The sequence below is a fragment of the Onychostoma macrolepis genome, chromosome 25 (genome assembly GCF_012432095.1).
Source record: "Onychostoma macrolepis isolate SWU-2019 chromosome 25, ASM1243209v1, whole genome shotgun sequence".
NCBI classification, from domain to species: Eukaryota; Metazoa; Chordata; class Actinopteri; order Cypriniformes; family Cyprinidae; genus Onychostoma; species Onychostoma macrolepis.
The window spans coordinates 3,043,811-3,058,993 of NC_081179.1; the positions used below are offsets into that span (position 1 = coordinate 3,043,811).

The 15,183-nt window shown below is 33.5% G+C and overlaps 1 protein-coding gene and 1 long non-coding RNA gene across 5 annotated transcripts in view; one reads left to right on the forward strand and one right to left on the reverse strand.

Annotated features, from left to right (window-relative positions):
- Positions 1–15,183, forward strand: part of LOC131534496 (uncharacterized) — a 43,772-nt gene that overhangs the window by 11,666 nt on the left and 16,923 nt on the right. The window contains exons 2-4 of one of the 4 annotated variants that reach the window (XM_058767395.1): positions 2,459–2,547; positions 10,164–10,338; positions 13,425–13,528. In XM_058767395.1, coding sequence (XP_058623378.1) covers positions 2,478–2,547; positions 10,164–10,338; positions 13,425–13,528 — 349 coding nt within the window. In that variant the 5' untranslated portion in view covers positions 2,459–2,477. Of the gene's footprint in view, positions 1–2,458; positions 2,548–9,718; positions 9,960–10,163; positions 10,339–13,424; positions 13,529–15,183 lie in introns of those variants that run through there. The other 3 variants (XM_058767396.1, XM_058767393.1, XM_058767394.1) reach the window with 3 other exon arrangements.
- On the reverse strand, positions 594–12,840 carry LOC131534497 (uncharacterized). Its single transcript, XR_009269363.1, has 3 exons — positions 12,453–12,840; positions 4,115–4,250; positions 594–2,528 (listed from the first exon to the last, which is right to left on the reverse strand). It is a non-coding gene; the product is annotated as an uncharacterized LOC131534497 (long non-coding RNA).

Below are 15,183 nucleotides of genomic sequence, written 5' to 3' on the forward strand. Positions count from 1 at the left end.
TTTGCCAGAGATGAGCTTCACATACTTTATGCAAAATGTCTTTAAACTCAGTATATTAATTAGCTAAGAGGTTAAAAATAATGAAATAAATAAATAAATAAAGCAACATTATCACTATCAATTACATGTAGTGTATTTTAGCATAAATTTTTGTCAAATAAAAATCAAAAATGAGATTTCTTTAATATTAATAAAATATATTTTATTAATATTTCAATATTAAATAAATTACATTTTTAAAATAAAAATACATTGTACATTTAAAATTTCAGATATCATCATTTTAATATTTAAGATTACATTAAATCATATTAAAAAAATTCTCATAGACAGCAGTGACCAATTACATCTAAAGTAGTGTACTTTAGCCTAAAATCATCATAAATAAATAAATATATACATAAAATAAAACAATAAAAAAGAGATCTTTATTTAATAAAGTGTTCATTTTTATATATTTTCTATTTTAAATAAATATTAAATAAATGATAGTGTTTAATGTAAAAAAAAAACAATTTTAATATATAATACTATATTAAATCATATTAAATATTATGTTTTTCTTATTCTTGAAAGTTTTGAGATTAATTTAAGATGTTTGACTTGTGCTGCTCGGTTGTTATGTTTGTGTCTGTTTTAAGCAACAGTGACAAGTTAATAAAGTATTATCTAAATTCTAATTAAGAATTAACTTTAGAATGATTTAATATTTAATTAAATATATTAATTATAATATAATAATATAAACGCATATATTACAAAAAATGAAATTCATTATATTTAATATTTAAAATATTAGGATTTTAATACATAATATTATATTAAATAATAATTTTTTAATGATTTTAATCTAGTTGGGAAGATGAGAATTCTTCATCTGGAAAAAGTCTAATAAAAATCAAATAATTATCAAATACGTGCTAGGATGAATTATTTTATTTATTTATTTATTCTGTTATTATAATATATTATATTATTTATTTCTTACAATTTTCAGAGCAGATTTTGTTCTTGGGTGTCTCAGATTTTCTGAACATTTTGGCTTTTTCTGTATATATTTCCGGTTTTAAGCAAAATGTCTTTTTTAACATTCCCAAAAGGTTCCCACTGGCAACTCTAGTATTAATAAAGCAGCATGTTAAAAACCATTCAGAACACCCTAGCAACCATATAGCAACACCCTAGCAACCGTCCGCAGCACTGCAGCAGTGCGGCAGTGAGTTTTCTTTGGGAAAACACTCAGATTTCTTTCAGAAAATATATAAATCTAGTTCTGTTTTTATATTTTGTAGTTTTGCCAGAGAAGAGCAGATAGTCTTGAAGTAAATCTTGTCTGTTATATTTTTGGAGATAAACATATATTTTTCCGAACACATGAGCAGCGCTGATTTACTGACAGCAAGAGATCAGATGCGTTTCCAGTCGATCCATCAGGTGGCGCTACTGTCTCTTTAACAGAAGACCTGCTGCTGCCAATCACTCACAAAGTCTGACTCCAGTTTATTTATTTCCATCATATTTTCAAATTAGCTTCAATGGCAAAATTGTAATGTAATGGCAAATTGTTTAATATCTGTATTAATATTTCTGTATGAGTTTGTAGATGTAATATTTAGGGTTGGACAATATAAATTAAATTACATCTCAATATTTTTCACTTGATTAACATTTTAATTTAAAAATGATTCTATATTTACAGTCCTTTTTCAGTTAGAGGAACCAACTACTGAACCACTGTTGCCAGGCAGATTCAAACGAGTTAATGCAGTAAAAATCTAGTCAAATCATTGATATTTTTTCATAATAAAATGATATTAATTATTTTAATATATAAGCATTATTTTTATTAAATTAAAGTGTATGTGTAAAATATTTTGTGATGAATTTAAATTAAAATCAGTTGCTATTAAAACAAAAACAAAAAAATTACAAAATAAAAATTAAAACAAGGAAACTATGTAGTAAAACTATTAAAAGTATTTAAAGAATTAATAATGAAAGAGACAGCATTAAAATCATGTTAATATGAAAGTATTTTATTTTATAATGCCAGAAAAATCATTTTAAATATGTGCCAATATTCTATTATTATTATTATTATTATTATTATTATCTAAAATTATTTAAAAGTTTTGTTAAATAAATTAACTAATAAGTAAAAGAAAGAAAGAAAGAAAGAAAAATCTAAACAACATTTGTGTTGCCTTGGCAAATGAAAAAGTTTATAAGCTGAAGCTATAATTATTAACTGTAAATAAATAAAAAACTAAAATAAAACAATTAAACCTAAATAGTAATATTTAAAAAGAACAAAATCTAACATGTAGCAAAATTTCTAAAAAATGAAACTACTGTAAAATTCAAAAGGAGACTGTAATGTGAGTAGATGAATCTCTCGTAGCTGTGCGTCGTTCCTCCAGGCTGTTGGGCTGGTTTTGTCTTTTCTTTGTGTTATCAGAGTTGCAGGTGTGGGACAGATGCAGAATGGACAGAAAGCAGCGAACTGGACAACGCCGGGTCTCCAGAGACTAGAGAAATATAAAGCAGGTGGATTAGAGAACAGGTCCAAACGTCTTTAACAGATGGACGCTGGAGCTGCTGTAAAAGACATGCTTAAAGGAATAGTTCACACCAAAAATGACTTGCTGTCCCCGTATGCTGGGATTTGTTTCCGTGGATCAGGGAATAACGACTTCAGTTTGAGTCTCGTCCTCAAATAAAGCGATCGTATTGTAGTTTTTTAACCCTTCTAAAAGCGTTAAAAGATGAAATAACGTCATACAGGTTTTTGACGGACATGAGGGTGAATAAATGACTTTTTTGGGTGAACTGTTCCTTTAAGAATCCACTTAGAAATCTCCAAATGTGTCAGATGTGATGTCACGGCGCATTTTTAAGCAATTAAACGACTGAAATATCAGCGATCTGTATGATTAGTTTACTGGGTTTGGCGTTAGAGCAAAACAGAAGGAGAAACGGTTGTTTAGAAAGACAAACAGAAGGCAGAGGAGGAAAAGAGACAGGGAGAAAGAGGTGCGGTAGGGGTCGCAACAGTTAACTCTCCGAGCTGGACACAGCTGGGCTTTCGCCAGGCATTCTGGGACTTTTGGCTGTCTGACAAACTGCCTGCGAAGTGACCTGAAATACTTGGTTACGCTGGACGACGGTCAGCTAACTCCAGCGGACAATGAGACGCACTTCAGGTCCGTTTTTAATCCGTTCAACTGAAAGAGTTTAACGAAAGCTCAAATCTATGTGTTTAATCCGAGGTGATGTCTATATAACTATGTCTATCAGCCTGCATACATATACAAATAAATGCTATTTTATTTATTATGCAGGAATAAACACATTTTCAAAGCGCAATTTATTTCCATAATGTGATGTATTTACCATATCCAGGAATAGTTCACCCAAAAATTTACATTTTCTGAAATGTACTCATCCTCAGGCCATCCAAAATGTAGATGAGTTTGTTTCTTCATCAGATTTGGAGAAATGTAGCATTAAATCACTTGCTCAGCAATGGATGTGAATGGGTGCCGTCAGAATGAGAGTCCAAACAGCTGATAAAAACACCACAATAATCCACACCACTCCAGTCCATCAGTTAACATTTGTTTAGAGCTATTTTGGACTGTTTTGGTTTGTAAACGGTGGTTGATTTGTGCAGATTTCTCTCCTGATTCAGATGAGATGGACTTTTTCACTGGAGGAAGCGTTATTATAGATTATGGGCTTAAGGATGTTAAATTAAAAACAGCTTAAGGATGAATTTGTTTCTTACAAGCTTTTCACTTCACAAGACATTAACTGATGGACTGGAGTGGTGTGGATTATTGTGGTGTTTTTATCAGCTGTTTGGACTCTCATTCTGACGGCACCCATTCACATCCATTGCTGAACAAGTGATGCAATGCTACATTTCTCCAAATCTGATGAAGACTCATCTACATCTTGGATGGCCTGAGATTTAGTCAGTGTTCAGCAATTTTTATTTTTGGGTGAACTATTCCTTTAAGGAATTGATGTGATGGTGTAAAGTAGGCATTTTCAAAAACTTCAAAGTATGTATGTTTTTTTGATGATCGTTGAGCCAATCGTACAGTCTTACCATTGTGTTTGTGTTGCTCTGGGACAGTTTTGTCTCTGTGATTTCAGTGCCGTCTCATTTGAATAGCGTTTAGGGTTTGTGCGAGTGAGTTCGGGTGATTTGCATTCACTGCAGCCGCTAGAGTTTACAGGTCAACCTGAAAAATAAAAACAATCTTTCTTTCTTTCTTTCTCATTTGTCTCTTTTTTTTATTATTATTCTGTGCATTTTTAGACACTAAATAAACATTACATAATAAAATATCAAAGTATTCTAAAGAAAAATGCTTAAATAGATTTTTCACACAAATCATTTTTGACAGACAGAAGTTTCTGAAATGCTAAAACAATGCACATGAATGTTGCTGTTTCACCCTTTGTTTTGTTGCCCAAATGCATTTAGATGCAAAAAAATGCATTACATATTTCCTTATTTTAAGTCATTCATTATAAGGATGCACAAGAACACTTTTAAAGCAAATCATTTGACATAAAAAGTTTGTCTGGTGTGAAATGCACACTAAGTATATTTTTCTTGTTTTCCATACAAATATCTAAACATTCTTAAATCGAGAAACATTTACTTGAGATGCCTAAGAGATCAGAAAAATGAAAAATGTTTTTACTGAAAACAAGACAAATATCTCCCAGTAGGTGTAAAGAATATAAATTTGTATTTCCTTTGAATTAAGTTTTAATTTTTCTTGCCCTATTGGCAGATTTTTTTTTTCTTCTTCTTCTCTTAAGCATGAAATCACTTAATTTTATTTATTTGTTAGTTTTTATTTATTTTATTTTATTTTTTCAGAAAACAATACCTAATATATTTAGTAGTTGTGCTTCTAAAGTAAATACAAATCTCAATTTAAGAATATTTTTGTACTGAAAACAACAAACATTCTAAATAAGTAAAATATTCTAGATCTAGTGTAGAAAATGAACACAGTCATTATTGTGTGTGTGTGTGTGTTTGTTTGGGATTAGTTAAACATGTTGATAATTAATGTAATTCTCTGGTTACTTTGCTTTGCTAAAAATCACCAAAACACCAGCTGATTGAGATATTGAGACTTTTTTTGACAGAAATGATTAGGAATCTGTCTAGTGTCGTGACATTGAGACATTTTTCAGTGTCCGCATGTGTTTGGGAGTCACTGTAGATGTTGCTGTGTCTCCAGTGTTGTGCCGGTTGGGTGTAAGATGGCGGGCGGGGGTCTGTGCCAACTTCTTTCTCCCTGTGGCACAAGACAAATCAACCCTCAGACAGTCATGCATCGCCGGGGCTCCCGTGTGTTTAATGAGCTGTGTGTGTGCTGACATATGTGTGCGGGTGAGAATGCATCAGTGCAGCTTATTCTTAAATTAAGATATTGTTCATTTAAGGCTCACAGGTCCAAAAATTACCTTGAAATTGACATGAAATTTTAATTCCATAATGCAAGTGTTTCAATATGAATGTTTAAAAAAACATTGATAAAAAAGCTGTAAAAGAAAGATTATGAACACATTATTTACAATAATTATTCACATTTATTCAGATCAAGAATGGTAACTATACTAATAACTATATTAGCATCCAAACCAAATTGCGTTTTGTTTATTAGGCGTGCTGTCATTTTAAATGCTCTTTAAAGCAGGATGGGTTCTGGCTGTCAATGATTTTATAACGTGAATAGTTGTAGTGCAGTTACCGTTAACTAAAACTGTTAAACATGAAATAAAAGCTGAAATAAAACAATATATGAAGTTCAAACTAACAGATTCCTCTTCGTTTCTGTCAAAAAAAGTCTCATATCTCAATCAGCTGGTGTTTTGGTGATTTTTTATTTTTATTTAGTGGATGTTTGAGGCAAAAGTAAGCACAGGTATAGAGAATTACATTAATTATCAACATGTTTAACTAATCACAAACACACACACACAATTATGATTGTTCATTTTCAACACTAGATGTAAAATTATTTTCTTATTCAGTATTTTTGTCTTGTTTTCCAGTACAAATATCTAAATATTCTTGAAAGCTTGCGACACAAATTGAAGCATTAAAAATACTGAAAATAAAAACTAAAACTGGGATAAAAATAAATTAAACCTTATAAAAATTATAAAACCAAAACCTAATGCAAAAAATAAATAAATAAAAACACCCTAAAAAATTTAACTAAAATTAAAATGGAAAAAAAGCAACACCTCAAAGTCTAGAAAAAAGAGTGTGATGACTTGTATATTCTTATATAATGGCTGAAAACAGAAAAAAAAAACTAATAAAAATGATAAAAGCATTTACTAAGAATTTAACTACAATTAAAACAAAATCTGAAAATATAAAATTAAAAAAGCAAAAAAATAAGAAAAACTTATAAAGGTAAAATTATTTAAATTTATATTGTGGCTAAAACAAACATTAATAACAATTATGAATGTGGAATTTTTTTTTTTTTTTTAATTGAGTGCTTCAAGACTAAAAGCACTTATTACTAAAAAAAACTATCATGCTAATAATTTTGCATATTGTTGCTTCTAAAAATATAATGGTAATATTAATACAATATTATTGTTACATTTGTTTGCTAAACAGTTTTGGTTGCCATTTATGTACTTGGGTCCTGATGCAAAACCAGTTGAGAACCACCTTTCAGACGGACTTAAAGGCCAGAAAACTTTCTTTAATGGACATTTAAATCATTTTGTCGCAAACCAGGTTGTGTTTTCTGTGCACATACCAATTTCACACCAATCACGAGCTCTCAGAGCATCTACATCTAACTCTTTCTTTCTTTCTTTCTCTCTCTCCTCCTCCTCCTCCTCCTGCTGCTCTCTCCATCCGAGCTTGGGGTCGGTGCACAAAAGCAGCAGCTCTATCTGCATACGCTCTTCATAAAAGAGGCTTTTGTCATGGGCTTGGCACACGTGATCTTCCCGAGTCCACCCAGCCCCCCTCAGTCTAGACCCGAGAGAGAGAGACGGTCCCACGGACAGACAGACAGCTCTACCTTTAGAAAATGAAAAAGTTGGGGGTGGGGATTATTAGGCCAAAGCCCCCCGTTAACTCCGGCTCTGTCTGTCTTTAGGTGAGAGGCCACACTCAGACGGACGGATTGTAGAGTTCATCACATTCACAAGTAAAAGTCAGCCGACCTCTGCTTGAGCTGATCGCGTCGAGTGGTCTTAGATCGGGATTTAGATGTCAAAGAATGTGCGTTATTATTATTATTATTATTATAAACCCGAAAAAGGTTTTGCATTTGAAAATTGCAGGCTTGTTGAGTGCAAACACAATATAGAGAGAAACCAAGTCAATCATTTCTAAAATTACTTTATTAGAAAGTACTTTTGTGCTTTTAAATTTTAATCATAATATTTTTATTTAAAATGATTATTAACCTAAATTACAGCATGTTCTCTTAAGAAGTATTATTACAGTAAATATACAAGTAAATCATTTATTTTATTTTTAGAAGCAATGCTAGACTGCATTTTAGTCGAGAAATTTAGTTTTTAAGGCCTGATTTTGTATTTTAGAATGTAATATGAACGGAGGGTTTGGACAAATATGGAGATTTAACTATAAGGGTAATTCTTTCTAAAATGACTTTATTTGAAAATACTTAATGATATCCGAGTACAGCATGTTTGTGGTTGTTGTGGCTTTTAAATTAAAAAAAAATAAAATGATTATTTAGAAAATCTCAATTCAAATTACAGCACATTCTCTTGAATCATGTAAGAAGCGTTATAACAGTAAATATACAATAAATAATTTCTATAGTTTTTAGAAGCAATGCTATTATTTTAGTTTAGTAAATGCTGTGTTTCAAGCCTAGTTTTATCATTTAGAATGTAATATAAATGGAGGGTTTTTATATATATATTTTTAGATAAAGTCAGTTATTTATTTGAAAGTACTTGATATCTAAATGCAGCATGTTTGTGGTCGTGACTTGAGCTTTTGTTGTGGCTTTTAAATTCAAATAATAGTGATAAATGTTTAATTAAAATTATTGCACATTCACATTACAGTAAATATACAAGTAAATAATTTCCATAGTGTTTTAGAGGCGATGCTAGTCTGTGAAGTTTAGTAGATTTTATTTTTAAAGCCTAATTTTATATTTTAGAATGTAATATGGAGGGTTTGTTAATTGCAGCAATTTATTAAATGTAAAATGTGGTAAAATACTTTTTTTTTTTTTTTTCTTTTTTTTTAAGTGTGATGACTGAATTTTCAACATACTTTTCTTTTTTTTTTCTTTTTTTGGCTAAATACAGTCCAAATTAATGTGTTCACTGGTCAAGTTAAAACTATAGCTAAAAGAAAAAAATGCTAAATATTATTTTGTGATCAGAAACATCCACCATTATTCAGTTTGAATCTGTATATTGTCAGTTCGTTGCTGTTTGACCCTCAGTCTTGTGTCTCACACCTACAGCTACTCGAAATGTATTTGGACACACTGAAAATGTCTGAATGTCACTTCATTACATATTTGGTATTTTATGTCATTTATTGTACAGAAAAATGCACAATTACACTTTTAAAGTAAATCAAGTTTTAAATGCTAAACCAGTAGCTGTTTGAGGTTAGTTAGTTTGTTAATTCACCTGTGTGAACTCGAGGAGAACTGACTTTATACATCCACTAAAAATCACAAACGTCAAGCTAGTGAAGAGAAAAGATCCTAGCGTTTTTATATTTTGCCATCTAACGGTAATTTCTAAGCATCCAAATATTTTTGATGTTACTGTATTTACAAGCATGAAGGATTGAGTTCATAGTGCCAAGATATTGCATTATTTACAATTATGCATTTAGCAGACGCTTTTATCCAAAGCAACTCATGTGAACATGACTGTGAATTTTCCTAAACATTTGATTGAATTTTAATCACGGATTGCGAATGACATCAAAATTACGTGCAGATGGGTCTTTTGTTGCATGTTAAGTGGCTCAAAACTGTTTACTCAAGAAATCACATGAAGTCCAAGTGCTTTTAGATGACTTCAGATGTATTTCACAATTATAGATGATGTAGATGGACAGATTTGAGCTCGGTTGATGTTAATGTATTCATTGTAACGCAAAAACAAAAAAGTCCCAGCTAACAGGGAACGTTCTTATAACTTTGGAAGTTATAAACACACTAACGTCCAGTAACGTTAATAGAAAGTTTGTTTAAAGTTATCTGGTCATTAATAATGTTCTCAAAACATTTATGGAACACTGCAGTTGGACGTTCAACTGATGTTTTTTTAAATGTTACTTGTTTCAGAACGTTCAGAGAGCATTCAAAAGTAACATTCCGAAATGTTCATTTAACCAAGAAAAACATTTTTTGGTTTGTTTTTTTGGAATGTTTGGAAAATGATAAAAAGGAAAGGTTAACATTTGCATAACCAAGATTTAAAATTGTATTGTGATTTAAAAAGGTTCCGTTAAAGTTCAGAGAACATTCATAAATAATATTTTCATAACCTAATGGTAATGTTAGCAAAACGTTCTTCACGCTCAAATAAGTCACGAAACACTGATGTTTGTTGCTCGTTTGTGCTGGTTAAAACAATTTTAGACTCTGACATCTGTGGGCAACACGCAAAAGTGTATTTTAATGGCCCCGTTACGCGTTTATGTGCAATCAGAGGAACATCACAGAAGACAAACAGTTTCTTCTCGACGGCTGCCGTTGTGTTACGGATGAGTGAGCGTTGGGCTGCTTTTATTTGCTGATGTCTGGTCTGTGAAGAGGGCACCATGGGCGTGTCTGGTTCGACCGGAGGAACTTGATGATACCCGGTCCAGCAGGACAGTGCTGACGTGGCACTTAGGCAGGTCCTGGTCTCAATGCAAGAGTATTTAATGCACTTTATAGGTGAATTTGTGCACACGTATGCCGACCTGCTTTGCCATGCGTTTCATTGTCCCCAGCGTTCATATCCGCTGAATTTTAACGCCGTCAATTTCGGTGAAATTCCCATAGGTTTCAGTTCGCACCTGGTTTGTTTCAGTGTTTTTCTTTTCTGACCAGTTTCTTTCTCTCTCCCTCTCTCTTTTAATTTGGTCCGCCGTGTGCCAGGTCACGTCCCGTGCCAGCTTTGGATGAAGAGTGGCCCAAACAGAAGGACACAGCTTCAGTCAGACTCACTTTACAAGGCTGTCAAAGACGCAAGCGCCAGCTGCGAGAGAAGACCTGAAACCAGCACGTGGAGCTGGGGAGATTTCGTGCAGGGCTCCATGCACATCTTCACCGGGTGAGTCGAGTTTACATGTTGTCATTTTTATTGTTTGATTGAGTCTCAATAGCTGTGCACATGCAGCATGCCTCTTGCAACGTGAATGTGCATTCAAATACATGAACAAAAAATGTATGAAAATACTTGGAACTATCCATTTACGTTTGCATTTAAACAGATTTTTAAACAAAAAGGAAAGCTGAGATTTGCATTTAATGTTTTTGTTCATTAACTTTGAAAAAGATCTGCAGAGAAAATGATTGAATTCTCATTTGAGTACAGTATAACATGGGACATTTTTACCAACCTAAATAACTTCAGCTCATATTTATCAATATGTGTGCGCATAATATTTTTGTTAGGAAATGGACGGATCATCTAAAAACTTAAAAAGAAGAAAAAAAAACTATAGTTTTATAGAAAATGGTTGTATTGTAATTTCTTGTTTCTCATTTTAGGGAAAATGTAAAATCATAAGAAATGATATTGCGTGTGTTTATGATTTATATTTTGTTGAAGAATTATATGATTGTGAATATCACAGGCAAAGAAGAGTGGTGTATTTGAATTATATTTTTGAATATCTTTTTTTTATGGGGTATTATCAGAAAATATTGTTGCATTTGGTTCACTGAATATCAATGAAGACAGTCTGTGACGAGGCATTTAATCATCTGAGTTTTTAAAAATGTATTTATTTATAAAATTTCTAATCTTAATCTGAAAATAATATTTGGCTATTTAGTGTAAATATATTGGCACAGTTTGTGCAGTTGAACACAGTTTAAAAGCATAAAATCATAATGTGTTTTGAAATGTCTAATTACCTGAATGTTTTTATAGTCTCAGAAAAAAACAGTTATTAAAAATGATTTCTTAAATGACTATTGAGTGTAGTTAGTAAAGCTAAATATAAGCGATTTAGTGGGAAAAAACTAAATGGATATTTTCTTTCTCAGTTTTGTTTCTCTTGTTCTTCTCTCACTCTCTCACACACACACACACACACACACACACACACACACAACTCTCATTTGCACAAAGACACTATATATTTTCCCCTCACAATGTTTTATTTTAGACATAGGACATGCATAATATGTATTTCTAAATATTTCATATTTTAAGGGCTTTGCACAAAATTTTAATGGGAAAAATGAATTTGTCTTTTATGTAATTGCTAGTTCTACTGAAGTTTTACACAAACTTACTACAATATTTTATCATCTGTAGGTAGAAATGTTGAATTTGAGCAATCATTTATATTACGTAATTAATTATTAACTTAATTATAAACTTTCTTTCAAATGCTAAAGTCAAAATGTCTAGCATTTTTAAAATGATTAGAAACCAATTAAACATTTTTAAAAACAATACTTTTCAAATTCTCTTTCTTTTAAATGTTTCATTAAGCTGAACATTTTGGAAATAACATTATGAAGAGGTTTTAAAAGATGTTCGAATGAATTCCAACATTTTATTGAAATAATTATGTAATATCAACAATTTGCATGCTATTATTGATTTCTGGATTGCGACAGATCAGGTGCACGAGCGGGTCCCTCCAAAAGCTTTCGTGAGCGTGAGAACCTGGTTTCGCTTGGATGATGCCAGAGGTCAAGGGTCAGCAGCAGTTAATAAGAGGAGCTGTCTGAGGTCCCAGGGGTCATTCCCAAGGGTCTGACCCGCTTGTCGGCAACACTTAATGTGAGCGTAATCTTTACCTTGTCAAAGCAAACAACTGTCGCACCCTCTCAATTTAGCTTCAACGGCCCCTTGAGTAACGCTTTTGACCCAGGGGTCGTGACCTTTTTGTCTGACCCAGCGGGAAGTCAATGGAGCAGCTCTTTAGGCACGTGTGGAGGTCAGAGGTCAGACCACCAAAAACGGCCTTTTTTGTGTGAAGTCGGGAGTTTATTTGCGCGCCACGGCCTGTGACGGATATGTGAAGTTGTTTCAATTCAGTCTAAATTGTGTGGATTTTTTTTCTGAAGTAGATTAAAATTCAGTGAGGAACATATTTTTTTATTGTGTGCAACTTGCATGTTTGGACAGCAGCTGTTTAAAGTATGCAACCGCTTTAATTTCACACAGTAAAAACAAATAATGCTGCTCTTTTGAAGAATAATTACCTTGAAACTCTTAGTATCCATTTTTCCGGACATGAAAGACAATCGCAGTTCTCAGCTCTCAAATCTCCTGCTGTCGGCTGTTTTCTTGTTGGCTTTCATTTGTCCAGCATTTCCTGTTGCGACAAACACTGTGTGTGTGTGAATCTGGCGAGGAGAGTCGCAGCACCTCGTGCTTTCTGGCCTCGTACAGACTACCTACCCATGCTAACGTCATGCCAGCATCACAATATCAAAGAATACAGTGCTGACTCAAATGTGCTGCAAAATATTTGTGCTGGTTGGCATGTTATTCCATTTTCAATATCCAGTTAAAGTCTGGTTCATCTGATGAAGGATCCATTGGAGAAACATTCAAATATAGCTTCCCTCGCTTGAGGGAAAAAAAAAAAAGTTGAGTTGCATGGCATTGAATTAAAATAAATACAAATGCATTTTAAAAATCTGTTTTAAGGCAACAAATACATTTCTTTAATGTTGATTTTAATACTATTGTTATGCATTTTATTGTTGATGTTAATGCAATTATGCATTTTCCTTTTTTTAATGCAGTTATGCATTTTCATTTTAATGCAATTGTTATGCATTTTAATGTTGATTTTAATGCAGTTATGCATTTTTATTTTTATATTAATGAAGTTATGCATTTAAATTTTTATTTTAATGCAATTGTTATGCATTTTAATTCAATTAATTGCATTCAAATACATTTTTTTTATTTGAATGCAATTGCTATGCATTTTTATTTTAATCTTAATGTAATTATTTATTTATTCAAATTAAAATGAATAACAGTTGCACAAAATGAAATGACAAAACACTGAAATATTTCTTTCATCTATGCATTTTTTTTTCTCTGTAAAGGAAAAAAGTGCTTTGCAGCATCAGTTGCAGTTAAACTCATTTGAAATATACACACAGCTCAGAAGGAAAAAAAAAAGTTTTTCACTGCAATCTTTATTGTGTTTCTTACAGAAATGGTTTAAAAGGCTTCAGATATAAGACAGTCAACATCTACGAGATGGTGGCAGCCGCCATTTTGTGTTGTGCGTGGCCTCAGAGAGGTGAAGTATATTTGCGTGAGTGTTTACACAGCAACATATTAATATTAGCATTATGTTTTCAACAATCCTCATGTTCTAGTATCAGTCACTGAATGTGGTATCTGGGTGCGTTTAGCACGTAGCATCTTTCACATATTTTCTCGTGCACTCCGCAGTGCAATAATTGTGAATGAATGCACAGCTATTGGGATTTATGATGCATCTGAAATATGCTGTTCTGTTTTGTCACTAATGGGAGCCGTGTTTAGACATAAAGGTGGTGTTGAAGTTCAGGTCATTAATAGTTGGCCAGTAACCTGTAAACAAATGCTTGTCCTTGTTTGAACCCGACGGCACAACTGCTGCAGCACCACAAACAACAAAAAAACCTAATAAACAGAGAGACTTTCCAGCTAAATAACAAAAGATAAAGCTGCTGCTTGCTCAGTCTTTGGGGATGCAATGGGCTATCTGAAGTTCGAAATGAAATATAAGCGCGCACGGTTTTATCTGCGAGGCCGCCGATTGGTCAGAAGCCGTGGCGAGATGTGACGTGGGAGGAAAACGGCGGGGTCCCTACCTAACGCCGTAGATGATGTCCAACAGGCCGCACGATCCACGCAAGCTTGCTTTTTCACTCCGAACGCGCTAACTTTGCAGTTCTGCTTGGCAGTGTGTTAGTGTGCGAGGACAGACGTGAGCCAGCGGCGAAGGGGACGGGTGCGCCCTCGTGCATCGGCCATGTTAGATCGCAGCATTCATACTTTTAGACACAGAAAGACGCTGGTTAGGAAAGTAGCCCCACCTTCTGAAATGTCACAAGTCTTCCCACAATCCCCAGAGACACTGCAAAGAGAAGTGTTGAGTAAGTCCGCAAGAGCTGGAAAGAGATTTTCGCAGTTCGCAGGCTTTCTCTCTTTCTGCGCTCTCATTAGTTGAGCCGCCGAGGGGGAGAGAGAGAAAGAAAGAAAGAAAGAAAGAGAGAGAGAGAGAGAGAGAGAACGAGCGCTGCATTCGGAGAGAAAAAAAGTTTGTACAGCGAGTCCGGCCTCGAGGGGTTTCTGGAGCGAGAGCCAGAGCAAACAGAACCTTTTTTGCTGTGTCGTTTTCCTTTTCATTTATTACAATAGCGCCTGCCATAGTGTTGGACACTGGGAAGAAATGGAGGGAAACGATATCGCGACACTTCCCTTGCTGCACGGTGAGGGTGTGTTTGAGGGAACGTCTAATGTTTTTGTCGTTTTCTTCCCCAGCCTCGTTCTGTCACCGCAAGGGAGGGATTTAAGGGAACGGGGCAGATGGACGGATGAACGAGGGGTAGAGAGAGAGAGAGAGAAAGGGCACGTGAGGAGAGCAGTATCGTGGGGGCAGAGCCTGTCCATTTTCCTGCTTTCTCATTGGCTGGAAGGTCAGAGCTGTTCGTTAAATCCAGTGCGGAGACTCTGATTGGTTGGATGTGGGTATTTCTTTAAGTACAGGCACTTTTATGAACCAGGGGTTGATTTTTATTAACCAGCAGACTTTAATTTTAGTTTTTAAGAAACGCTTTCATTTAGGTTTGCTTTCAAATATTTGTCCTAACCCTTGTCCTATGAAAATGCATTGTAAAAATATGATTGCATTTATAAAACAAAGATGATCCAAACAAAAAGTGACCATTTCAATATTTATTATGCAAAAATGATTTATAC